This window comes from Equus przewalskii, chromosome 14 (assembly GCF_037783145.1).
Source record: "Equus przewalskii isolate Varuska chromosome 14, EquPr2, whole genome shotgun sequence".
NCBI classification, from domain to species: domain Eukaryota; kingdom Metazoa; phylum Chordata; class Mammalia; order Perissodactyla; family Equidae; genus Equus; species Equus przewalskii.
This window is the reverse complement of record NC_091844.1, coordinates 17,178,519-17,205,983: the sequence shown is the minus strand read 5'-3', so window position 1 is coordinate 17,205,983 and position 27,465 is coordinate 17,178,519. Positions and strand designations below refer to the sequence as shown.

Sequence of the window (27,465 nt, the reverse complement as noted above, 5' to 3'; positions counted from 1 at the left end):
TAACCACTCGGCCATGGGGCCAGCCCCACAAAGAGAGTTGTCATATTACAGAATCTTGTTGTCATCTAAAACATTTTAGAGGCCAGTCCTTCTAGTCATATTTGATAATGAGGAAAATGAAGTTCAGTGACTTCCCCAAAGCCACATAACAACTTGATGGCATAACTGAGATTAGAATCCTGGGATTCAGATTCCCAGGTCATCACTCTTTGTATAACAAAACAGTGATGCTCAAATACTTGATATGCTTATCACAAAAAAGGGGATTATAAGAATGAAAAGATAGGCTAAGAAAGAACAATCTAATGGAATTTTATTTTTTATAAATTCCTTTTTCTTCAATGTCAACTATTTGGAAAAATTGTGGTCATTCATAGATTTATATCCTAAAAACTGGGTTTAAATATGAATAAGCAAGGTATAATAGATAAGGAATTTTTACAACGGTAAGTGTGACCTACCCAAAAGATCTCCCCTTAAGTACAAACTACTCAGTTATTGCTCTTTCAAAAGAAAGTTATCATTGAATGGGAACAGATCACTGACACAGAACAACAAAATGCAGAAATTAGAACAATTTATTATAAACATTTCCAGAATATAAGCTGATTTTGTATAAAGACTCTTTGAAGCTTTAAAACTATATGTAACCTTTATTATTATTAATCATTATTATTATATAATGTATTTCATTTTCCACTTTCCAATCTAGAAAACACACTGCAAGTTAGATTTAACAAAGGAAAAAAAATCAATCTAAATTGCTTCATAGAGAAAAACTAATGAATATGAAAATACCCCACCCAAAACTAAAACAAATCCAATCAAGAAATAGACTCTGCAAAGCCTCTTAATCCTCCAATTTAAAATAAATGACCTCCTGAGAAAAAAAATACCTCCACTATCATAGCAATTTGATGAATAAAAGCAGTGCTACTCCCATTAAGAGAAATTATATTATATATAAGAAAAATGTAATGACGCTTTTAGAAAATAAGGAAAAGTAATTTCCACGTTGGAGAGTAAGCACACTAAATACTTTCTGTTCATTGGCCTTTGTTAGAAGTTAAAGTATCTGTTCACATGCAAAAAGTGATAAGAACATGAACATTATAACACCAAGGTCCTCAACTATTTTTTCAATTTAACCTCGGGAGAACCAACTCAAGAGCTTCAAAATCCAAGGATAGACTGGTCCCAAAGCATCTCCTCCTCTGTTCTTTCTTTGCCTTGTTCCTTTTTCTCTTTTCTATGCTTACGTTCCTCTTTCTTAGAGGCTACATCTCGGCTTTTTTTCTCCTTTCGATTCTTAGGCTTTTCTGTACTGACCCTGACTGTTTCCCCCTCTCTTTCGTTTCTTTGGATGCTCTTGTGTGTGTCTAAATCTATTTCCTCACAAGGTTTTTTCCTCTTATGCTTGGGCCGCTCCTCCTTTGGTTTTTCTCTGCCTTCCCCGGGGTGCCTTTTCCTCTTCTGATGTGTCTGTTTATGACTGGCTTGATGGGCACTGGTACTGTTTTCTGAGCAGAGGTGTTTGTAACCAGAGTCTACACTGTATGAGCTATAATTATACTCTTGCTGACTAAGGTTCAAGGGTACTGGTTTTTCTGAGAAACAGTCCCTGGTGAATTGACAGTAGCTCAGGGAGTCTAGTCTCAACCTGTTGTCAGGAGCTGGTAGCCACTGAGGTAACTGGTTTTCCACTGTTTGTGAGATAGTGCACGATCTTGGGTAGGTCTGGACAGTTTCAGACGGGAGTCTTTGATCAAACATTCTATACCTGGGTCTGGAATCAACCTCTTCTTTGTACCCACGGGTTTCCAAATAGTCCTCTCTCATCTTTCTGAAACAAGTCTTTGGCTCTAAGCCTCTGGCTTTCTGCACTCTGATATAATCTTCAAGTTCATCTTGAAAAGAGTCATATGTCTTCTTTGAATGCTTCATTAGGTTGACAACAAGGGAGTCTCTGTAGAGAAGATGGGAGAAAACTCTTCTTACTAGACTATTTTATTCTGAATATTTCCTTTGCTCTTGAAGAGAGCTTTGAAAAAGAAATCAAAGAAGCCCAAACAAATTAAAACCTAATTCAGCATAAACGTTAAATATCAAGACACTATATGCCAAAAAAGAGCAGGAAGATAGTCAAACATCTCCCAGGCCACTCACAAGTAACTTTATCCTTCTCAGAAGTGGAATGAAGAGGGAAGAAAGGAGCTGACATTTGGATTCTGTTAGGGCTAAAAATGTAAGGCATGTACGGATGTGTGGTACACATCTGTGGTGGATGATGGCCTGATCTAAATGTTCAGATATTTTCTAAAGTTCTGATTAATCAGTTTCTTGTATACTGATTTCTAAGAGAAGTAATAGAACCACAGAGAAGTAATTTGACCTTTAAAATCTTCAGTTTACTCAAACAATATAAAATAAACATACATACTTACCTGACTACAATACTATAAGACTTAGTAATAAAAGGATGTTTACAAAATGGTTTGGGAATGCTGGAAATTAGAAATTCAGCTACGAGATAAAACTACTCTTAGGTATAGGGCACAAGGGAAGGTGGGGGAACAGAGTTCCGTATCTTCTGTACAGGGCTTGGATTTCATTCCGCTGCTTCTGATTGGTGAAAAAAGCATTCTGGAATGCCTTCTGGTTTGTTCTCTCTCTATTAAAGTTCTGGTGGGAGGGTTAAGAGAGAAAATGGAGGTGAAAGCTGAGAGGGGTAGGATTCATGTAGAGAAAAGTTTCAGAAGAAATTTAAACTAGATATACTAGTTTTTGTTTGCTTGTTTGATGCCTTTTTGGGGGGCCAGCACTATTCCCGAGTCTCTTTCTTTCCCCCACCTCATCTCTTGCATTAGTATAAGTATAGCAGAAAATGTACTTACTATGAGATGATAATGCCCTAGACACTTTTGGTGATATATTTTACCTTCAAAAATTAGGAGGTAGCATAACCCACATAGAACTGAACATTTCTTCCCTTTAACAGAAACAAATAAGCCTGACATAACACTCTAAAGTCACCAATCATCAGCTATCTTTTCTTGAAATTTGAGATTAAAAATAAAGTCTAAATGAAGCCTAATTTGGTGAGTCAGAAAATTTACCTCCTATTTAACTTAAATAGTATATAAATTCTGAGTAGAATAAAATAATGTAACAAATATATGATTAAACATGGGCAAAACATTTAAATAGACACTTCAGAAAATATATACAAATGGTCAATAAACACATAAAAAGATATCATTAGTCATCATGTCAATGCCAATTAAAATCACAATGAGGGGCTGCCCAGTGGTGCAGCAGTTAAGTGCTCATGTTCCACTTCTCGGTGGCCCGGGGTTCGCCGGTTTGGATCCCGGGTGCGGACATGGCACTGCTTGACAAAAGTCATGCTGTGGTAGGCATCCCACGTATAAAGTAGAGGAAGATGGGCATGGATGTTAGCTTAGGGCCAGTCTTCCTCAGCAAAAAGAGGAGTATTGGCAGTAGTTAGCTCAGAGCTAATCTTCCTCAAAAAAAAAAAAAATCACAATGAGATACCACCAAGCATTCAATAGAATGAGTGAAATTAAAAGAATGACAACACCAGTGTTGGTAAGGATGAGGAACAACTGGAATTCTCATACATTACTGGTGGGGATGTTTACAACCACTTGGAAAACAGTTTGGCGGTTTCTGAGGAAGTTAAACATAGACCTACCATATGATCAAGTTATTCCATTCCTAGATATTTACCCAAAGAAAAGGAAATATTATGTCCATGCAAAGACGTATACATGAATGTTCATAGCAGTTTTATTTGTAATAGCCCCTCAAACGAAAAAATCCAAATGTTAAACAACAGGTGAATGGATGAATAAGTCATGCATCACTTAACGACAGGGACACGTTCTGAGAAATGAGTCATGAGGTTATTTCGTTGTTGTGTGAATGTCACAGAGTACTTACACAAACCTAGATGGTACAGTCTACTACACACATAGGCTGTATGGTACTAATCTTATGGGACCACTGTTGTATATGGGGTCTGTCGTTGACAGAAATGTCATTATGCAGCGCACGACTGTAGTGGTATATCCACACAACGGAATACTATCAGTGATAAAAAGAAATGAACTAGTGATACACTCAACAACATGCATGAATCTCAAAATAATTATGCTGAGTGAAAGAAGCCTGACAAAAGAGAACATAATACATGATTCTATTTACATAATGCTCTAGAAAATGCAAACTTATCTATAGTAACAGTGGTTGCTTGGGGACAAAGCAGGATGAGGTGGAAGGGAGTAATATAAAGGGCATTTTTGGGGTATGGATATATTTACTATATCTTGATTATGGTGACCATTTTATGGGTATATACATCTATCAAGACCTATCAAATTGTATACTTTCAATAAAAAGTCACTAAAGGATTATAAAGATGTTGATAATTGCTGAAACTGGATGATGGGTACATGAGGGTTCATTATACTATTTTCTCTTCTCTTATGTTTGAAAAATTTTGATAATAAAAAGATTTTAGAATTAAAATATATCATAGCCACTGGGATGGCTATAATAAAAAAGACAGATGATATTAACTATTAGCAAAGAGGTAGAAAAATTGGAAACTTCATTCATTGCTGGTGGGAATGTAAAATGGTGCAGCTACTTTGGAAAACAGTTGGGCAGTTCCTCAAAATGTTAAACATAGAGTTACTCTATGACCCAGCAGTTTCACTTCTAGGTATATACCCAAGAGAACCGAAAACCTATGACCACAAAAAAACTTGTACATGAATGTTCACAGCAGCATTACTTAGAAAAGCTAAAAAGTAGAAACAACTTAATGTCCATCAGCTGATGAATGGATAAATCAAATGTGGTATATTCACACAATGGACTATTATTCAGCAATAATAAGGAATTAAGTACTGATACATAGTACAATGTGGATGAAACTTGAAGACATGCTAAGTGATGAAAGAGGCCAGTCCCAAAAGAACACAGATGATGCAGACATCAATAAAGAGATGAATGGAACCTTACCCTTATCACGCTGAGAACTTGGTGGAGAAATCTTATCATATTCACCCATTAATTGCTTCAGTTTTCTAGCGTGAACTTTCCCCAAATAACGAGAATGTGCAATAACCGGGGAGCTAAAAAACATGATGCAGAGATTACAAAATCTGTTTTTGTCCAATACTCCACTCCCAGTCACCTGAAACCAAGCACAATCTTGTTATAAAGATTAAATAATTCAAAGTTTAGAATTACATCATCAACACAGATCAATCATCTGAAAATTTACAAAATCCATCTTAATTTCTTATCATTTGCTTCCTGTAAATCTGAAGTAAAGCTAACTTTTTGAGCATGTATTTGACCCTGGAAAAATAAATATTTTGTTTATTTTAGAACAAAGTGATCTCAAATTTACAACTTTAAATTTGAAGGTAGCATTCATGATTTTGAATATATTTAGTGTGAATTAAGAGCTTAAGAATACAGTTTCACTTGCTTTCAAATCAAAGTATCAGTTTCAGTAGAAATAATCCTATGACTTATAAGCCTTTTATTTTCAACCTACCTCATAATGTGAGATCCTTTGTGATTCAAACTATATCATACTCCACATACATCTTTCACAAAAGGTATCCGTAAAAAGTTCAATCTTTGTTCATTCAATGTGGTGTCTATGAACACAATAAAGGGAGATAAGATAGAAGATCACGTTAAACATTTAAGGTATATTTTCAATCTTCAACTAGATATCATTTTACATACCATCTGAAATCTTAATTTCCTAAGTGCTTGCAACACTTTAGTACTAGCTTTTTGCTCATTAGAATGAAATTTTAGTATGAAAACATTTAGTAAGCCTCTAATATTTAATATGTTTTTATTTAGTCCAGAAAATGCCATTATGAAGGAGAAGTTACTGGGGTACCAGTAGGAGTCTGGACTTTATGGAAATGATCTAGGGTACAAGTATTAAAAGGCTGGGTTAAGAAATCCAGCCTTGGCATTTTGTGTTTTATAGTAGAGAATTTCAAGAAATGCAGTCTACTTTAAGATAGCCACTGATTCTAGCAATACCACTAATGTCATCTGAGAATCACATGCAGGAACCACAAACCATTTTTACCTGTGGTAGGCAAGCATCCCCCATAGTTGGTACAAACACGACCACGAGCAAGGCTCAGTAACCAAGGCTCAGACAAGCCACTGAAAGCTATGAAACATATATTACTTCATAATTAAAAACTCCATAAAAATTTAATTTAAAGGTTCTACAGGATATCTTCAACTTAAGCTTAATTTTCAGTACCAGTGTTATGATTAAAAAGGTTTGCTTAAAAATACTATGTATTCAAGAGTTGTAAATCAGAAACATTTTAGAAAGGACTTGAATATTTTAAAATATTTCTCTAATATATATAGTATCTCTCTAAATTATTTTTGAGTTGTAAAGGGTATAATTTCATTACATTTGACTCTAAAGTCAGCAAGGTAAAAAGTTAACTAAAAAGGCCTTCAGAACCTCCCTTGATTTGGAATTAATAATCACAACCTGACCACGATGATGTGACATGATTTTTCTATTAAAACTTTTTAATAAGAATAGGTAAATATTGTCTTTTGGTGACAAGCAAAACTTAGTAGAGATGGAAAATTTACTGAAGACTGGTCATTTAGAAGCTCAAGATATCCTAAAACAGAACAATGATTTCCCTCCTGGTTCAACCCTTAATACCAGATTTCCCATTTCTAAAAGCCAATGTTTTAAGCTGACACTGAGCTAAGAAACTTGGAGTCACCTTTAACTCCTTCACCCATCAAGCTCTTACTTTATTTTTCTTTATCTCTATTAAATAGTATCAAATTCCCAAACTCAAAATCTCAGCTATTTTTCTCCCGATCAAGTCCTGACTCATGTCAATTCTAGCTTTATAATGTTTTTTCAAAGCTATCCCATCATTTTTCAAGTCCCATAACACTAGTTAGTTCAAGTTTTCCATGCCTTTGGGCTTCATTAAACTCTATCACTATTAATCGAGTTTTGTCTTCAGGGTACTGTGGTGGGTACTGTGGGAGCAGGATAGGAAAAAAAGAGATGAATATTTATTGACTACTACATGCCAAACAAGATAATAGATTTTTCTTTCAGTCTTTTACCTCTGTAAGGTAAGTAGAATTTGCCACATTTTGAAGATTAATATATCAGGATTCAAAGAAATTAAAATAACTTGCTGCATGTGTTAACTGATAGAGCCTGATCTTAAACTTATTTTTACACAGCTGTTCTATACATTGGGAATTATAAATAAGTGAACAAGACAATTCCTAATATCAAGGAATTTACAATTTTGTAAAAATGATAGGCAAAGAACTATAATGCAGGACAAAAATGTGTTAAGTGCCTAAGACACAGGAAGGTACAATGTCTTCCTGCTGAGGGGTTTGGGGAAGGTTTTATGGAGAATGGATTTGGATTGATCCTTAGGAGATGGGTAAAATTTAGAGGAAAAAATGTGAAGAAAGGGTATTCTGGAAGAGGGAAGGACATTAGAAAAGGCATATCTGCTTTAGATAAAACAAGGTATGCATCAATGTAGCCAAGGACAGCGCTGTAAAGGTGGAATGGGGCCAGATCATAATAGGCCTTATTAGAGCATTTGGGTTTCATTCTGCAGTCAACAGGGGAAGAGACTCAAAATGGGGATATTGGTTAGGAGGGTGTTGCATGCAAGAGATTATTGGGCTGAACCAGAAGAGTGGTAGTGGGAAGGGAAAAGAATTTAAGACACATCGTACAGGTGGAATCAGAGGAATTTGTGCTAACTGGGGAGAGAGCAGGTAGAAGAGAGGAGAAGCACAGACAACTCTAAGGCTTTCATCCTGGGTAAAAGTTACCTTTGTCAGAGAGGATAACAAAGAGAAAGAGAAGAGTTACTATTACTGTTATTGCTGCTGCTACTATTTCCCAGGAGGAGGGAAGTAGGGAGTGGAGTAGAGAAGCATAGTGTTCAAAAAGATGGTGAATTTGATTTTGGAATAAATTCAGATTCTATCAAATTCCTAACAACTTTCACATCTGTCCTTTCCTTTCCTCTATTCCATTCCTCTGTGTGTTTAATTCCTCCATGTGAAACTGGGTTTAAAAAACTTGCAAATGTTCCATGTCCCTTGAAGTTCCTTACAAATTAAGATTACAAATTAACATAGTTGGGCACTTGAACTAATTGTATATGTACCAAATTTCTATGAACATGGTGTGCAACAGGAACCATTAGAGAAAAGAAGGCAAGATAGTAAATTCTAGGTGTTGTAGAACTCTTCCCTCAGAAAATTTTGACGCTAACCTTTCTTCCATCTGCATAGTGAATACTATTTACTCACTACAAAGCTTGTAGCATTCTGCAGTTTGAAGAACATAGACTTTGATTATTATGAAGTACAGTAAAATTATCACTTCCTCTGACCTGGCCACTATTTCCGTTCTTACCATTTTATTTAGCTTAGCCTTTTTTTTTTTTTTTTTAGCAGGTGTCATATTACAGATTTCCACTGACCTTTGTAATTGCTAAAATCCTAGAGGTAGCATCTCTCCTCCTATATTGGCTATCTTCTCCCATCTGGTACATAACATAACCGATTTCTTTTTCTAAATGCAAGACTTTATACTTCATCTTGTTATGGGCTTAGGCCACCATTCCTATCTATGAAGATGTTTAAATCTTGACATTTGCTACGGTTCCCATAGTTTTTATATGCATTCAGTCTACGTCTTCACCCACGTCACTGGTAAAAACTTTAAGAAGGAGAAGAGCAGGATAATACCTATGACATGCTTCAAAGAATCCAACCTCTTTTTGCATCTAAGATTGATCCATTGTTCACTAGCAATCTATGGTTCTAATCAGAAAGATATTCAGGATTTGATAGAATCTGAGTTTATTCCAAAATTAAATTTGGCATCGTTTTGAACACTCAATGCTTCTCCACTCCACTCCCCACTACCCTCCCTTCTTATGGGTCTGATTATTCAAATCTATTTGTGCTAAATAGAGGTCTTATTTTTCCATTTTGTTGCTATTTGAAAGATATTATGACATGCCCTCCCAAATTGTAACCATTCTTTCTACAGCAATGGTTCTAATCTCAATTATTTGACGAAAGCATTCCACAGGCAGGCAGGTGAACTTTTATTGCCAGGAGCTCTAGAGGGTATATAGCCTAAAGAGACCAATCACAAAACAATGCATTTCAAGTTTCATGGTTTACTTATAAAAACTCACATAAAAACTTCTTTTATATAACATGGATGTTTTAAGACTAGAGTTCAAGAAGTTCACTCTAGTCTTAAAACATCTACTTTACATAAAAAATCTTTAGTTAATCTTTAAATAAAATGTGCCATTTAAACTTCAAGTACTCCTAGCACACTGCTGATTACCTCAAAAACCTCAGGGAATCTGAGTATCCTCATTGAAGAAATACGGTCCCACAACATTCCTCTGACCTACCAGTAGATCTTTCACAAAAGAAAATGAGACATGACATCACTTGTGGTTTTAGTAAACCCGTGTTACCTTTTAAGGTTCCTTTTTTTTTAGGTTCCTTTCAAAGTATTACATTCACAAGTGATCTGTTCTGTAACACTTATCCAGCATCGCCCTTACTACGTATCAGGTACTGTCTAGGCACTCATAAATAGTAATTAATTTTAGGGGCCGGCCTGGTGGCACAGCAGTTAAGTTTGCATGTTCCGCTTCGGTGGCCCGGGCTTCACTGGTTCGGATCCTGGGTGTGGACATGGCACCGCTTGGTACGTCATACTGTGGCAGGTGTCCCACATATATAGTGGAGGAAGATGGGCATGGATGTTAGCTCAGGGACTACTCTTCCTCAGCAAAAAGAGGAGGATTGGCTGCAGATGTTAGCTCAGGGCTAATCTTCCTCAAAAAAAAAAAAAAAAAAACGCTAAAAAAAGAACTAATTTTATCATCTTAAGACCCCTATGGGCTAAGTACTATATTATCCACATATATATTTTTTTTTCTTGAGGAAGACTGTCCCTGAGCTAACATCTGTTGCCAAGTTCCCTTTTTTTGCCTGAGGAAGATTGTTGCTGAGCTAACATCTGTGGCAATCTTCCTCTATTTTGCACGTGGCATGCTGCCACAGCATGGCTTGACTAGTGGTGTTTAGGTCTGTGCCCTGGATCCAAACCTGCGAACCCTGGGCTGCCAAAGCCGAGCACGGGAACTTAACCACTATGCCACTGGGCTGGCCTGTTATCATCTGTATTTTATAAAAGAGGAAACTGAGGCACAGAAAAGTTAAGAAACATGTCCATGACTGCAGTTAGTAAATGACAGAAGCAGTCTGGCTCCAGAATCTGTGTTAACTGTTATGCTCAGCTGCCTTTCTAACTCATGTAAAACTTCTCAGTCCACATTCTAGAATCCACTCCTCCTCTTTTTAAAAATGGAAACATTTTCTGATCACCAGGCTTTACACATCTCTCCATAAAAAAAATTAAAAGCAAGCCATAAAATGAGAGAAAATATTCCCATCTCACATATTAGACAAAAGACATACTTAGAATACATAAAGAACTCTTATGACTCAATAGGACAAATTCAATTTAAAATGGGCAAAAGATTTGAACAGATACTTTAGAAAAGAATATATATAAACAGGCAAGTAAATGTGAATTAAAACCACAAAGAGATACCACTACACCACCACTAGAATCGTTAAAATGAAGAGGGCTGAAAATATCAAGTGTTGGTAAGGACGTCAAACAAATGGAACTCCCATACATCGCTGGTTGGAATTTAAAATGGTACTTTACAAAGCAGTTTGACAATTTCTTTAAAAGTTAATCATCCACCATATGACCCAGCCATTCACTCATATGTATTTGCCCAAGAATAATGAAATAATATGTCCATGTACATAGCAGCTGTACATAAATGTTTATAGCAGCTTTATTTGTAATAACCAAAAACTGAAACAACCCTAATGTCTCTCAACAGGTGACTGGATAAACAAAATGTGGCATATCCATACAATAGAATTACTCAGAAATAGAAAGGAACAAAATAGCAATACACACAACATGGATGAATTTGAAAGTCATCAAGCTAAGTGAAGGACACAAAAGAGTATACTGTATGACTCTACTTATAAAACGTTCTAGAAATGCAAACTAATCTACAGTGAGAGAGAGATTAGTGGTTGCTGGCAACAGGAGTGGAGGGAGGGAAGGATTATAAAGGGGCATGAGAAAACTTTTGGGGTGGATGGAAACATTTAGCATTTTGTTCATGACGGTGGTTTCATGTCAAAAACTCATTGAATTGTACACTTCAAATATGTACAGTTTATTGTAAGTAAAATATATCTCAACAAAGAGTACTAGAGGAGCTTAAAAACATATAATGGATGTTTCAGAAAAAGAAATAATTCTACCTTAATTTATTAAACTGGATTTTTCAATGTTGGCTTTGTTTACAGAAAGATCATCTACCTAAGAAAGGCAAAGTCACCTATGTGGAACGACTGTCATTGTTGTTTACCTCATTGCTCAGAGGAGCCGGACACAGGGACTCTGCAGTCAGTTCTAGCACTTATCAGCTGTGGCAGCTTGGTCAAGTTTCTCAGCCTCTCTATGCCTCAGGTTCCTCATCACTAAAATAGGGATATAACATACACCTCACAGCTGTGAGCCTTAAGATTAATATATGTAAAGTGCTTAGAAGAGTGTACGGCATACAGCAAGCACTGTAGGAGTGAGCTATTTTTATTGTTATTAAGAATTTCGTCTATTTAATTGACAGTGAAATGTTCTCTCAACCAGTTATTCTAGTAACTACAGAAAGCGCAATAAAGGAAAGGTTATGTGTAAACAAGGCTGGAGTACGTGACAGGAGTACTTAATTCTTTCTATTTCAAGCTAACTCATGTTTTAGAGGGACTTTTTTTAAATGAAAGTTGAAAGTTGGACTTGATCCTTATTGTCTCTCCTGATTGCTCTGATTCTAAACCAACTCTGAAGATTTCAGCTTATGTCCTGTGTTAATGTGTGCCATAAATACTTAATACCCCAAAGAGTATAGATTATCAAGCAGAAACACCTAGGGATCTTAGCTATTTTACTAGCTATTTACAGGCTAGTATTAGGTCCCAAGCAAGAAATAGTTTGTCTTAACTGAAATTCATCTAGAGTATTTTTCTTAGATGTATCTTCTACAACTCTTGTAAAAAACCTAGCAAAACTCTGAAAACTTGGTTTCCTATTTGTACTGCACATACACCACAAGCCTAGTTATAGATGAGCACCCACAGCGCCATTTACTTGCTCATTTACTTCCAGGAAAGATACCATAGTGCGAAGAGGAAGAATATGGAATCTTTTATTTTGGAGAAATGAAACTATGCAGGTTATTACTCAACAGTTGTACAAGGATTGGTCTTTTCATTTTATGTAACAGTATGTGAAGCTGTCGTGAAAGTTAAACTAATAAAAACACTGCACATCAACCAGTGTGTTAAATATGAAACACATTGGGGCTGGCCCGGTGGCACAGCAGTTAAGTTCCCACGTTCCACTTCTCGGTGGCCCGGGGTTGGCCGTTTGGATCCCGGGTGCGGACATGGCACCACTTGGCATGCCATGCTGTGGTAGGCATCCCATGTATATAGCTGAGGAAGATAGGCATGGATGCTAGCTCAGGGCCAGTGTTCCTTGGCAAAAAGAGGAGGATTGGCAGCAGTTAGCTCAGGGCTAATCTTCCTCAAAAAAACCCAAAAGCAAACAAACACACGAGTAGTATGAATTACTCATAATTCAAAACTGTCTAAAAGGAGCTTATCTAAGAAACACTGTACTTTTCCTAATTCTAGACCTATCAGAGAGAACTTATTCCATTCCAACCCCTCATTTAGAAATTGCAAAACCTGAACTTTTGCATTGTATGAAATAACACACAAACATTTTAATGTGTCACGTTTGATGAATAAACTGAATTTGACTGAAAAATTTAATAAAAATTTTCATGCCCCACAGCACATTATCTGTGTCATGACATGGCATTAAACATAATACAGCATAAAGGTTTTCTTTTTGAGGAAGACTACCCCTAAGCTAACATCTGCCACCAACCGTCCTCTTTTTGCTGAGGAAGTCTGGCCCTGAGCTAACATCTGTGCGCATCTTCCTCTACTTTATATGTGGGATGCCTGGCACAGCATGGCTTGACAAGCAGTGCCACGTCCGCACCTGGGATCCAAACCAGGGAACCTCGGGCCACTGAAGCGGAACATGCGAACTTAACTGCTGCGCCACCAGGCTGGCCCCCCATAAAGGTTTTTTAAAATGTTTATTAAATGTCTTTAATTTTCGAATAAAAACATTTTTGAGCAAAATTAGGATGTTAATTTGGTTAGTTTTAGGTGTAAGTAGCTCAATTCTTCCCGTTTAATAAATACACCAAATAAATGACATGGTCCTATATTTTTAAATCTAATTCACTAAGAAGTATTAAGACAGGTTTTATATCTCCATTATTTGCATCTTCTTTCTCTCAGCAATGTTATGTAGCATTCATTGTATTTTGTTAAAGTTATCCAACAGTATTTTGTTTTTTGTTGCAATAACAAATAGTATTTAAAAAAATCTCAACTTCTAATTACTTGTTGCTAACGTTTAGAAATACTATTGATTTTGTATACTGATCTTGTATTTTGTGCCCTTGGTAAACTCACTTACTTTAGTAGGCTTTTCTTAGATTCCTTGGGGTTTTCTACAGATGATCATATCCTCTGCAAATACAGACAGTGTTATTTCTTCCTCTCCAATTTGTACACCTTTTCTTTCCTTTTCTTGATTGTACTGACTAGGATCTCCAGCATAATACAGAATGGAAATCCTAAGAATGGACATCCTTGCCTTGTTCCTGCTCTTGAGTTTTGCAATCTTTTAATACCTTTATAATCTTAGGAAAGACTAAGCAGAGCACAGCATTACGTTTTAGGAGACTACGTAACTGATTGTTATCTTTGCCAAAGCATGTTGTTTCATTCCTTTTTAACCCTGAAGGTCAAACCCCATTTAAGTTTTTAGAGATCTTAACTGTGCTAGAAATGCAGCCATGTACCTGTCAGCATCTTGAATACTCCTAGCTATATTAGTTATTAACTTTGCCTTTCAGGAAATGAGATTAACATCTGACCTATGAGTTTGCCAAGCTCTAGCTATTTCACAATAATAAAACAATCCCCAAAATAACTAAGAGTTTACTGTGGCATATTTCCAATGACCAATACAAAGGGATTAACAATAACTGGGAGTCTAGTTACACGTTTAATATAAAAGGTGTCTTTATTTAAATTAAGTCTTTGAACATCAATAATTATAAGGACTCTATGGCTAGCCAGCTCAAGGATCATGCTTGTGAAGTTAGTTTTTATTTGGATCCAAGCCAGACATTCTACATCAGAATGCCATCAAATGCATGCCATTCCTTCTAAAGGGTTAGTAAATGTGAATGGATCTGTAAAAGGAGGAAAAAACCCCCAATGCTCATGTCCTAATATATGTGCTGAATATAGTAGTGGCAATCTTAAGTTAGTCATTTTAACATACTTAGTTAATATTACCATACTGACACTTAATAAATCCAGTGATCTGCAACAAATAACCATAAATGTCTCTCCAGACATCCTCCTCCCAACCATTCTTCCCAGTTGCCAATATTAGGTTTACAACATAATGTGCTCTGACGTGCCTATAGCAAATATGTTGTGGGCAGAGCACAGATTTATACAAAACAATGAACTACCCATGATATTTCAGGAGTCTGACTAATCCATATTTAAAACTGCATTTTCTCCACTTGCTTTTTTTTTTTTTCTAATTTCCCTAAAAACATTACCACTCACCTCTTTAAAATGGCTGTGTTTAATTCATCTGTATATCCTTAGTACTGAGCATAGTACCTGGTACTTTAGCAGGAGCTCAATAAATATTTTCTGAATAAATGTAAGAAGGGCTATTAGCTAAATTTTCTGTCATTTGACTTGAATCTCTGCTTAATATCATGAAAACAAAGAAAAACATTTTTAGGTAATTGCTATGTAAATGGGTTAATGATTCAATAAGTCAGAAATGTCCTTCATTCTAAAACTGAGTCTATTTAATTTTTCTTTCTTAAAAAGCAGATAAGCAAGAATTTTTTGTTGTGGTTTTGTTTTTACTGATTTGTCAGGAATATCATTACTTGGTACAAATTTATTTGTCAAAAGTGTTTGAGAAACCTCATTGAATGAATTAGAGTGTCCTGGACAATATTATGACACCTTGACCGTAAATTCCATGTATATTTCTTTTCATATAAGTCTGGTCATGGTATTTATTTTTTTTGTGATTGAGTTTAATTTCTCAATTTCCTATTTGTAATCTTACACCTTCTATATCTTTCCTGCTTGCCAATTTTTAATCCTTACTGACTTTTGTTCATTATCAAGCCCAATACAGAGGAGCTCCTCATAAAAGTGTTACAGGGGAAAATGGATTAGCAGATGCTCTTCAAATTAGATTTAATGGTCCTATCAGGATGAAAGTGAGAGTGGAATTTTAAGAACCAGAAGCATGACAATTCTTTGGTACCTTTGGAGTAATTTCCTAATAAAGTCTTTTAAGAAAAAAAAAAGGCACTGGCTAAGTACCAAGCAACACTTTTTTTTCTCTTCTTGTTTATGTACTATCTTTTTTTTTTTTAAAGATTGACACCTGAGCTAACAACTGTTGCCAATCTTTTCTTTTTTTCTGCTTTATCTCCTCAAACCTCCCCCCCACCCCGTACATAGTTGTATATCTTAGTTGCAGGTCCTTCTACTTGTTATGTACTATCTTAATTGGCAATTATTTAAGGCTTTTATAAATATCTAAACTAAAAACATCTATTAAGTCCTACTAGTGTTTTAAATAGTATATCAAATATTTACATTTGCTAAGTAGCATTTAACTGAACAGTTAATGAAGGATATTTATCTGAAATAAAGCGACGAGGTAATTTTTTAGGTAAAAAAATTCTATTTTGTTTTCCGAATCCTAGTGAATAGTCTCAACCCTAACTCAACAGAGATTTCATTACTCTTTGACTGTCATCCGATGGCCATTATAGGTGGAAATTTCATGTTTTATGAGTTGCTGCTCTAGTACAGTTAGCCATGGAGAGAGTATAACAGGAAATTTCAAAATCAGCTCAGAATTTTAAAACTGTCAAGGACCTCAGAGTTTGGTTAGTGCAAGAGTTCCTCAACCTCAACACTACTGACATTCTGGGTAGGATAATCTTTCGTTGTTGGGGGCTGCCCTGTGCATTTTAGGATGTTTGTAGCATCTCTGGCCTATACCAAATGAATGCCAATAGCACCTGTGCTCACTACACTCTTCCTTGCTCAGTGGTGAAAACCAAAAATGCTTCAGATCTTGCCAAATGTCCTCTGGGATGGGGAATTGGCGGGGTGGAGGAGGGGAGTGGGCAAAATTACCTCTGGTTGAGAGCACGCAATTGGGCTGGTCCAATTTCCCCTCCCCACAGATGAAACACTCTAAGGAAAATTTGGGACTTTGAAAATTTGAAGGATAAGTTAGGGACTTACTCAGGGTCATACAGCTAGTGGAGAAACTAGCACTAAAACCTATTACTAGTCAAGACTCCTATTGCAGTATTGTCATCATAGCACCTTGAAGTGGTCTAGAAAGGTTATTGCTAGCATTGTGTGAACTGACATTGTTTAAAGTCTTTAGTAACTGCACATATTCAAAGTCCTTGCAAAAAATAAACAAAATGCCAGGCCTGACGAAATGCTGTTTTTCCATGAGAAACTGTTTCCAAATCTTCCTGCAATCTGGCTGTGGGTGCCAAACTGAAGTGCAGGCTTGACATCTATAAACTACCCAGGCTCACTTGTTGGTGAGAGGCACGAAGTTTGGCATGAAGACAAAAAAAGTCAGATTTTATTTTTTTTTATCTCAGAACCGTGATTGAAGACACTAACTCTAGTCTTCCAAAGGTTGCCTTCACTAAGAGACAAAATGGAATGTCATTTAGTTGCAATGAATTTCTAATTTCCATTTTTAGTGAATTAAATTTATATAAAGTGCTTACAAAAATGTTTTAAGAACTTTATAATATTGTAGAACTTTGTCATTCCTCCAAAGTGAAAGGTGTAAGAGATTATGGAATAGCACACAAAAATAGAATATATCATGGAAGAGGGTGAAAAAATTATTTTTATGAGGTTATTATATTTACTGATGTCCTTCCAGGAAAAAGGAATGTAAATTATTCTACAATATTCTGATTTCCACCATCTTTCACCCTGCAGACAAAAAACAACATAAGCTAACACGGCAAATACTAAAAGTTAATTATGAAATTGAAGATGGCTAAATGTTTTATTGAGATCTGCAGTGGGATCACACTCCACCGTCTAAAATCATTCCCCAAACGGCCTTAAAGCCTTTTCTCACAGTTCGGAGCAAGCAGGCTGTTTGCAGGTTTATAGCACTTGTAAGAACTCAAACATTTCCTAGATTGAGATGATCAAGAAACAGCTTTTTTGTGTTAGGGGCAATGTCTTGGTGAGAACTGTAAAAACTTCCCACAGGAACGGACTTGACCAAATTGTAACCTGGCCTCTAGGAGCCTGAGGCTGAATCCCTGGGATGACCCAGCCCCGTTTTGGGCTCCTGTTTGGAAAAGCTCAGGGCTGTCAAAATAAATTTATTGTTTGTTCTAGCCAACACCTGATGATAGGTCCCTGACCTCTTTTTTTTCGAGCATTAACTAAAAAGGGCTGACAATTGTGCATCCTTCCTCTGTTCTTTTGAGATGTCTGTCTGTCTCCCACAACTTCTCGAGGACCTGAAACTCATTCCTTCGAAATGTAACCATCAGGAAGGGCAGGGTCCTGCTAACTACCGTGATTGCCGGTAATCAGGCAGAGCCGACCTCACTGCAGTTACAACCCTCGGTCATTTTTCACCTCCCTGCCTCGACTTGAACCCCACCTCTCCCTCATTCCCTCACTTTCCCTTTAAAATCCCAGTCACTGCGCACATCGGAACGGAGCTCAGCTCTTTCCCCACTGTCCGTAGTGACGGAATAAAATGTTTCCCTCGCTCTAGTGTCCGCCTTTGTCATCTTTGACACGGGTAGACCCTGGATATATTAAAACTCAGGCCACTATGAAGAGAGGCCTGTAAATCTCAGAAGCTTGCTTTACAGGGCGTTATCCTCGAAAAGCAGGAAAACGCCCCAGAGGGATCCCTCGAAAGCCTCCCCCTCTTCCCACGCTCCCTCCGCCTCTCCCCGAGGAGCCTGCGGGAAGTCAGTTTCCAGGATGTGAGTTTCGCCCAGCGCACGTTCACTCCCGTCAACGTCTCGGGCCTTTTCTCTGTCCCTCAATCTTGGCGTTTCCTCGTCGATCCCCTTCCCTTTCCCTGACACTCCAGGGCCACAGCCTTCTAATGGCCGCCTGTCTGTCCCACTCGAACCTCAGCACGCTGAGGCGCCCTTCCCCTCCACACTCCACCGGCGGGCCCAGCGCCCCTTTCCGGGGCGGCGGCTGGGGCGCCGAGTGGAGCGGAGGGACGCTGGCCCCGTCCAGGTCGGCCATTTCGCAGAGTCGGGGCGCGCCCGGCGGGCTGGGCCGCAGAGCTGAGAGCCTGAGGACCGGCCGCCCCCGCCGCCGGGCGGGAACTCACCTTCTTTGAGGCAGGGGCGGGCGTCTACAACTACTGTCCCCCTCCCCGCCAACGCCGCCGGCCGGGGGATAGGCCGAGGGGGAGGTGGCGGAGAGGCAGGGACAACCGCTGCCTCCACCGCCGCCTCCGCCGCCGAGCAGGCGGGGTGGGGGGAGGAGGCGGAGACCGCGCTTCCTGGGGGGAAGTCGCCGCCACCACCGGCGGCTGACTGGACGGCGCCGACGCCATGGCGGAGAGGCGCGCTCCTGCGCGTGCGCGGCCGCCGGGCTCCCAGAAAGCCCCTTTAGCCCCGACTCCCTGTTTGCTCCGCCCCCTTCATCCGCCTTTTCCGGGGCTTCGCTCTAGCGTCGCTCCCCTGGCTCAGTCCTGTGCGGTTCAGGTACCCTGCCGTGGGGAGGGAAGGAAAAGCACGCGAGGCCAGTCGCCTTCGGAGAGTGACTCTAAAACCAGCTAAGAAAAAAAGGTCTAGAAATCTGCGGATTCTGCCTCCAGAGTATCTGAAAAATACATCGTCTCCTGCTTTATCATTCTTTGCTTTGCTAGGGCCTTTAATACACAGTGTAGATTAAACAGGATCCTTGGTCATGATACGTTGTCATCATTGGTCCGTAAATGATCTTTCTCTCTCTCTGTCAATGTATGTATATATGCATGTATATACATATATATACACACATATGTTAGCATCTCATTCCCCATCTTCCAAGGAAATCAGTACCCTGGTTTGTAGTCATTTCCTTGCATGTGTATCTTTACCACATACCTGTATGGCTAAAAAAAGTTTAGACTGTTTCTGAATTTCATAAGGTTTATCTCTCTCTCTATGCAGTATTCTGGGACTTGTTTCACTCCACCTGTTGAGGTTCATCCAAGCTGTTGTATATAGATGTTACTTACTTGTTTCACTGCTGTATGATATTCCACCCATTTTCCTGTTGATGGGCGTGTGTCCTGGTGTACTGTGCAAAAGTATCCCTCCTTTCCTGTCACACTGCCCTTGCCTAATTCCAGGTTCCCAACATCTTTTGTTGGAACCATGGCAATAGCTGCCTAACAGAAACTCTTCTTCTGACTTCACCACTCCAATCTGCTCTCTATAGAGCTGTCAAACGGTTCTGTCTAGAAGTTGTCACTGGCTGCCCACTGTCTGTTGGAGAATTGAACCGTGAGTTCTACCCAGCTTCTGGGCACCTCCTTGATCCAGTTATCTTCCTATTGCTCTCACTGCCCCACTCTGCTGTCACTTTATGATTCAGCAACGTTAAACATTTACTGATTGCTGTAAATACCAAGCTATTGCATAACTCAACTTATTGTATATGCTGGGCCCTCTCCCTGGAATGTGCACCCTCTAATTCCTAATGAACTCCTCCTCAGAAGTAAATACTATCCTGAAAGCAGCATTTCTTTATACTTTTGCTACGTATGTATGTATCCTTAAGTAACATGAAGTATTGCTTTGTGTGGCTTAAAACTTTACGTGAATGTTATACATACTATTTATTCCTTTGCAAATTGGTTTTTTCACTCACTGCTATTTTTTTTATAAAAATGCATGCTGAGATGTGAGGTTCTAATTCATTCACTTTCACAGCTCTATGACATTCCATTGCGTGAATACACCATATGCTATCCATTCTCCTATTGATAGGTATTGAGTTTGTTTCCCATTTTTGCTTTTACAGACAGTGCTACTTTAAAATTCCTGTGCAGTCTCCTTCTGTATACATGTGAGAGTTTCTCTGGGGATTATACTTAGGAGATGCTGCTGCTTTTTAACTAGGAGGCCTCCATAATACCCACCTCAAAGGGTGTTGTGAAAACATATGAAGTAATGTAAGTAAAACACAATTTCAAGCATTTAAACAGTTATTGTTGCTGTTAGAGTAGCTTTCGAATGTACACGAAACACTAGGACATAAAAGACAAGAGTCTGGTGCCCCAATGGTAAGCTGAAGAAAAATATGTGTGCTCCTGTAGCTCCCTCGATACCCAACAGATTACACATGACAGCACATGTCATGCTATTTCTTTATCTCCACATCTCTGCTCATGCTGCTGTGTCCTTGGGCCTGAAGGACAGGCCCTTGGGTCTCTGGAAGCCTTTCCCCTTTGCCTCCTATATCTCTCTTTGTAAAGATGTACCATCTTTGCATGCTCTTCCGTAATCCTCTCTAAATGGTCAATGTCTTGAAGACAGGGCCTACATTTTATTCATCTTTGTATCAGGGCACTGAGCACAGTGTTTGATACTCTGCTGACAAATGCATGTGGAGTGAGTGAATTTAGGAATTCTTGGGAGGAAAGCAATTTGCAGCTAAGGACTTTTTGGACCCAAGGGAAGAAATATGAAAGCAAGAATGCTATTTTAGTAAGAACGCAGAGACCAGAGAGAGTGTGAAGTTTTGTCAATGATGTAATTATACAGGATATAATGGACTATTAAGGAAAGAACCTGCTCCTGTCATCCTGGAATGTGAGTGCCAGATGTGCACAAGAACTTTTTCTTTGATCCTGTCATGGTGATTATGAAATGAGTGAAAGAATCAGCCTGTGAATGCTCTTGGCAGCACAGAGCTCTTCCTGGCCTGTTTAACATTGTCAGGCATTAAGCTATTATTAGTCTAAAGCAGGAGTTGGCAAATATTTTCTGTAAAAGGCCAGAGAGTAAATATTTTTGGCTTGTGGGCCATATGTTCTTTGTCGCAAATATTCACCTCTGCTGTTGCAGTCTGAAAGAAGCCGTAGAAAATATGTAAACAAGTGAGTACAGCTGTTTTCTAATAAAATTTTATTTATGGTCATTGAAATTTGAATTTCATGTAATTTTCCTATGTCACAAAATATTCTTCTTTTGATTTTTTTCCCCCAACCATTAAAGAAGTTACAAACCACTCTTAGTTCATGGGCCCAAAGCCTTGTTGACCCCTGGTCTAAATGAACCTTAGTTCCAGGTATGAAGGAGATCGAATTCAGTGATAAAGGACTGATCTTTTATCAGGCCTTCAAAACAATTTAAAATCTTGCAACTCCCTTGATTTGCCACTAGATGGTGGTCCCTGCAGGTGTGTGGTTCAGCCGGTGGGCCTTTCAACAGAGGGGATGGTTGGAGTTTGTCCGGGGTTTGATAGATCAGCTGGCGCAGGATTAGTACAGGCTCACGAACTTTCCCGATGATTCAAAAGTTATCACAAACCATTACTCTGGGTTTCATTTATGTCTCCACCTTCACACTTATTTGTACATATTCCCTGAATGGCAACATACCCAACTGAAGGGAACGCAATCACTCTCTCAGGCCTCTGAGATTATTATTTATTTATTTACTTTTAAAGATTTTATTTTTCCTTTTTCTCCCCAAAGCGCCCCTGGTACATAGTTGTATATTTTTATTGTGGGTCCTTCTAGTTGTGGCATGTGGGATGCCACCTCAGCTTGACTTGATGAGCGGTGCCATGTCTGTGCCCAGGATCCTGAACCGGCGAAACCTGGGCCACCGAAGTGGAGCACATGAACTTAACCACTCGGCCATGGGGCTGGCCCCCTTCTGAGATTATTTACACAAAGGCTTAGGATCATAATGTGAATACAGACTGTGGTTAAAGATTTAGGGGCTGCAGTGTGGACTTTGGGAACAGATTCTGCCCGAGATGCAGGTTAACAAGTGGAGCTTATATTAAGAGGATACTTGAAGCCCAGTCTAGTCTTGTGATAATTCACTGACAGCTCTGTCCAAAACAGCCCCCATTCCTGGCCTCTTCATGTCACCTTCTTGTACCCTTAAGGTGTACGACTGGGGACCCAGCTTTCCCCTTGCTGAGCGTGTCGTGCCTCAGTTGCCTCACACCTTATTTAGGGTGTGGGAGTACTGGGTAGCCATGGTAATGTTCTTGGCATGTGTGTGCGGCCTGAGGTGGGAGGAGGTGAAACAGAGGGAGATAGAGCCAGAGCGGTCCTTCTTCTCATCCTCTTGTCCGGAATCTCCCAGCTCAGACCTCCTGGACTAGGGGTCCTTTGGCTTGAACTGTCTCATTTTTCTCCCTTTCTCACCACCCTTCTTTATCCAGACACATTAAAGAAGTAGATTAGAGGGCTATTAAAATTATTAACAATAGAAAAAGTTTCCATCTTCTTGGAGTGGAAAAAGGCTCATCTGCAGAAATGTGATTGCGAAGGTCTGTGGAGCTCAAGTCTATGATCTTAACCGCTACCCACATTGTCACATGGTTAGGTCCACTGGCACCTCGCCTCTCAGGAAACACAGAACGAATCCACTCCTTCTTTTCTACTTCAATGTATGACATTGAAGAAAACTCTCAAGTCCTTCCTGAATCTTTTCTTCTCTGGCTAAACATCTCCAGCAGGGCAATAAGAAGTCCTTTTAAAACTCTGGATGTACTTTTCCTGATGACCAAGAACAGCAGTGCCTGATGGAGGCAGTTCCATCACTTAGGGGGCATTTTAGAAATGTGGGGGAACTTTTGGTTGTCACAATGATTATGGGGTGCTACTGGCATATTGTGGGCAGGGCCAGGGACACCAAGAAGGATTTGGATCTCTATGGAAAGAAAAACTGAGGATACGGGGGCATGTGTGCAACAAGGCCAGATGGGCAAAAACTTTTACATAGGATTTTTATTAATTTGCAGCCTAGTAGGGCTCTGTGTCCCATTCCTCATCACTAGCCTGATAATTAGTGCCACCATTCCCTGTCTCATGGATCCTTGCCAGACATGCTAGATGTCTTAGAAAGCAAGGGACATCCTTATACATTGAAGAATCTCTGCCCATTCTTCACAGCCTCAAATATCCAGATGTGCATTTCAGGTACATGAAAACCTTGTTTATAATGATCTGAGTCTAGAACTCTGTTTTATATGTAATCATGAAATAGTTTTTGTAAAGTTTTAATATACTCTAAATTTTTCAGGAATGCAACTTCTTGTTAACTGAAGGAAGATTATTCTTTCTTTCCATCAGAACTTGACTAAGAGTTATTTGCCATTTCAGAAAATCATGTCACAGACAACAATGCCCTGTGTGGTATTTGTGTCCCCCAAATCAACCTACATTTATAGCTCTCACTGTCACAGTGATCCTGCTGAGAGGAGCAAACATCTGACCACTTTATCATGTTTTTTAGAGTAGTTGTGCCCAAGCGTATGCCTAGTGAACACATTGACATATTTAATTTACAATGCATATATGTAGTTTTATTATAAGTTAACTTTCATTTTATTTCTCCCTTATTAGGTTAGGCTAATGTCTTAGTCCATTCAGACTGCAATAACAGAATACCACATACTCGGTAGCTTATAAACAACGGAAATTTATTTCTCACAGTTCTGGAAGCTGGAAGTCCTAGATCAGGGTGCCAGCATGGTCTGGTGAAGGCCCTTTTCTGGGTTGCAGACTTCCTGTCTCCTCACGTGGTGGAAGAGGAGGTCCTAGTGATCCCTCTGGAGCCTCTTTTCTAAGGCACTAATCCCATTCATGAGGGTTCCACCATCATAATTTAGGCACCTTCCAAAGGCCCCACCTACTAATACCATCACCTTTGGGGCTGAGAATTTCCACATATGCATTTTAGGGTGATATAAACAGTTAGATCATAGGAGTTAGTAATTTACATTTTTAAGGTATGAGCTAGTAAATTATATTATACATGAATTTCATTTCAGAGTAGCAAAAGGGATGTTATGCAACGTTTACCATAATGAGAGAGAAGTATAATACTTTGTGTGTTAGTTTCCTATGGCTGCTATAACACATTACCACAAACTCAGTGGCTTAAAATAACACAAATTTATTACCTTACACTTTGGCCCTTTCCTCCATCTTTAAAGCTAGCAATATAGTTTCTTCAGATGTCTCTCTGACTCTGACCCTCTCGCTTCCATTGTCACATCTCCTTCTCTGACTCTGACCCCTCTGCCTTCCTCTTATAAGGATTCTTGTGTTTCCATTGGACCCACTTAGATAATCCAGGATAATCTCCCTTTCTCAAGATCCTTAACTTAATTGCATTTGCAAAGTCCCTTTTGCCTTGTAAGGTAACATATTCACAGGTCTGGGGATTAGGACCTGGACATCCTTGGGGGCCATTATTCTGTCTACCATACTTTGGTAATGTAATACTTGTTGCTCTGATAAGGTTGAGATGGACAAACATAACTAAAGCACCGGGCTTGATGCCCCCTCTCTCTTTCTGTTCTTGGGGCAGGTAGATTTCTTCCCTGACCTCGGCTTGGGCTGGACCTGATCCAGGGGTGCAGTGTCTGGAGAAGAACAACCTTATCCCTGCCAGGCTGAGCCACTGGTCCCTGAGGGAAGGCTCTGCTTATTGCAAGGCTCTGAGTTGCCAGGCAGTGTGGGTCTAGGCATTCATTTGAAGCTAACCTGGATTAAAGAACTCCTTTTCTTTTCTTGGGAGCATGCGATGTTTACTTTTTGAGGCACCCAAATTTAAATGTCTTAAGTTGTTTTGCTCTTTGGGATACATCAGAAGTCACTGAGATATTCTCCAGCTCTAGGAGCTATGTGTTCTTACCTAAAAATCAGGATATATGGTCTGACAAAGGATTTTCCAGCTGCTTCCGAGAGTCAAAGAAGTTTTAGGAGATGCAATTTGGTTGAAGACACAGAATTTCTAGCACATCTTGATAGTTCGGGGAAGATGATGTGACAGAATAAATAAAATAAAATAGCTATTGTTGAATGAATTCTTTATGAAGTGCCACACGCTGTGCCGTGTCCTTTGTATATATGATCTCATTTAACCCTCACAACAATCCAGGGAAGGAGAAATGATCACCCTTGTTTTACAGGTTCTGACTTGAAGTCATAGTGGTGGGCTCAGAATTCAGATGCAGCCAGTGCTTGTGAACTACTACACTCACAGAGATCCAGGGCACGGGGTTCTTGTAAATAGATGCATCCCCCAAACTAAAAATGTTACGTGGAAGATGAACCAGATCTGTGAGAGTTTTTCTTTTCAACTGCAGTGAGAGCTGCCTGGCCATCAAGAACGGTGGCATTTAGCTCAACGGGGATTTTAGAACTGTCTCTCCAGTGTCTTCACTCCTGGGTAAGAAGGACAGAGCACATTGGTTTTTTTCCTGGCAGCAGATATATGTTTAAGGGAGATTTGGTAGCAAGATAGAAATGGGAGTTTTCATTTTCAAGGCCTGCCTCCTTTCTCTACCAGCCTGCCTTCAGCACACCTGGATCCTCAGTGATGCTAAGAGCAGGGAACTCCCAGACTTCCATGCCCTAGGTGGGGGTGCTGTGGGAGCCCCAGATAGTATTGGAGAAGAAGGATGCCCCATGGAGTGTAAATTGTACTGTTATGTAATATGCCAAAGGGGTCAGTTTCACGTCTGCTGCTTTCTGTGAACAGTCCTCCCATGGGAGAGGCTAGGGGGACAAGGGGCCCATCTCACATGAGAAAGTGCAAGCCTGACTGCTGAAGGATCCCAGAGCAGCACACATCAGCTCGCCTCTTCTCTTGGATCATTTCAGCTGTCTGCTTTGGATTGACAGAGGCATCTGGCTGCTAAAAATACCCCACTGACCAAGTAAGTGCTCCCTATTCCAACTAAAGCTGAGCACGGCTGCCATCCAGGACTGAGATTCTTCTTGCAAAGAAAGTTTTCAAAAGTTTTCAGGCCCAATCCCAGCACCACACCAGCCCATGGTCATTTTTCTGCTCTGTCACCTGTGTTGGGTGATGAATGAGACCCTTCCCAGATCACTGGCCTTTTGCCTGCCCCATCCCTGCCTCCAGGAAAAGTGGTGGAGGGGGAGGTGAGGACCCAGTGTCAAGAGGGGGTAGGGAAGGGGAGGTGCTTGTCCATTTATAGGCTTGCTCTTTGGGATGCTGAAGGTGTTGAAATAGCAGCACCGACAAGAGACTTGGCTCAGTGTTAAATATCTGCCCTGCTGCCTGAACGACTGTGAGATGACAATAGAGAGAATGGAGAATGTGGAGGTCTTCAATTCTGAGGGCAAAGGCAGGGGTCTGAAGGCCACTAAGGAGTTCTGGGCTGCGGATATCATCTTTGCTGAGCGGGCTTATTCTGCAGTGGTTTTTGACAGGTATGAAATGTGGGCAGTTGCCTTCTTTTCTCCTGTTGGTTTGGCAGGTGCCAAACTCTAAAATACTTTGCACTCAGAATCATCAGGGAAGGGATAAAATCCATGTGACCAGTTTTAACAAAATGACACTTCTGACAACTGTTTTCCGGCATAACTTTTTCTGCAAGGAGTCATTGTCAGCGTGATTTGTTCTGGTCCTTGGGAGGGTTGTAAAGGTGAGCACGGGCTTTGCGGCACTTTCTCCCAGCACCAGTGAACTTGGCTGAGTGTGTGCGCTGCGTGTGGTGAGGGAAAGGCAGTGGAAGGTGGGTGTGGTGCTGTGGGTAATGTTTGCTTACAGAAGGCTCCATGATTTTAGCTTCTTGGATATAATACATATACTAGAGGATAAAGTAATTGCTGAGACTTTAAAAAAGCAATTGTAAATACGCAAGTGACACTAGAATCTATTTACCTTTGAAAAATTAGGATATCACCAATGAAGCTGGAATGTCTTTTTACCTTTCCCGCCTCGCATCCCGGTTCCCTCTATCTTTCCTCAGAGGTAATTTTGTTATGATTTTAATGTGTTTCCT

The 27,465-nt window shown here is 39.5% G+C and overlaps 2 protein-coding genes across 10 annotated transcripts in view; one reads left to right on the top strand and one right to left on the bottom strand.

The window, feature by feature from the left end:
• Positions 1-560: 560 nt before the first annotated feature.
• Positions 561-19,059, bottom strand: KRCC1 (lysine rich coiled-coil 1). 8 transcript variants are annotated; one of them, XM_070573682.1, is made up of 5 exons: positions 18,794-18,940; positions 13,787-13,839; positions 5,594-5,699; positions 5,050-5,224; positions 561-1,966 (listed from the first exon to the last, which is right to left on the bottom strand). In XM_070573682.1, exon 5 carries the CDS (start codon positions 1,942-1,944, stop codon positions 1,174-1,176), a length of 771 nt encoding a protein of 256 aa, XP_070429783.1. In that variant the 5' UTR covers positions 1,945-1,966; positions 5,050-5,224; positions 5,594-5,699; positions 13,787-13,839; positions 18,794-18,940; the 3' UTR covers positions 561-1,173. The 8 variants fall into 8 exon arrangements, with proteins under 8 accessions (XP_070429783.1, XP_070429780.1, XP_070429782.1 ...); XM_070573679.1 differs by having other exon boundaries at positions 5,050-5,162; XM_070573681.1 differs by lacking the exon at positions 13,787-13,839 and adding an exon at positions 6,152-6,238.
• A 7,584-nt stretch (positions 19,060-26,643) lies between these two features.
• Positions 26,644-27,465, top strand: part of SMYD1 (SET and MYND domain containing 1) — a 44,075-nt gene continuing 43,253 nt past the window's right edge. The window contains exon 1 of one of the 2 annotated variants that reach the window (XM_070573676.1): positions 26,644-26,890. In XM_070573676.1, the coding sequence (XP_070429777.1) occupies positions 26,754-26,890 (137 nt within the window). In that variant the 5' untranslated portion in view covers positions 26,644-26,753. The remainder of the gene's footprint in view (positions 26,891-27,465) is intronic. The other variant, XM_008518657.2, reaches the window with a different exon arrangement.

What these genes read in the sequence shown, in the direction of transcription:
- KRCC1 (XM_070573677.1), bottom strand. Translation starts at nt 1,944, where the DNA reads ATGAAGCATTCAAAGAAGACATATGACTCTTTTCAAGATGAACTTGAA.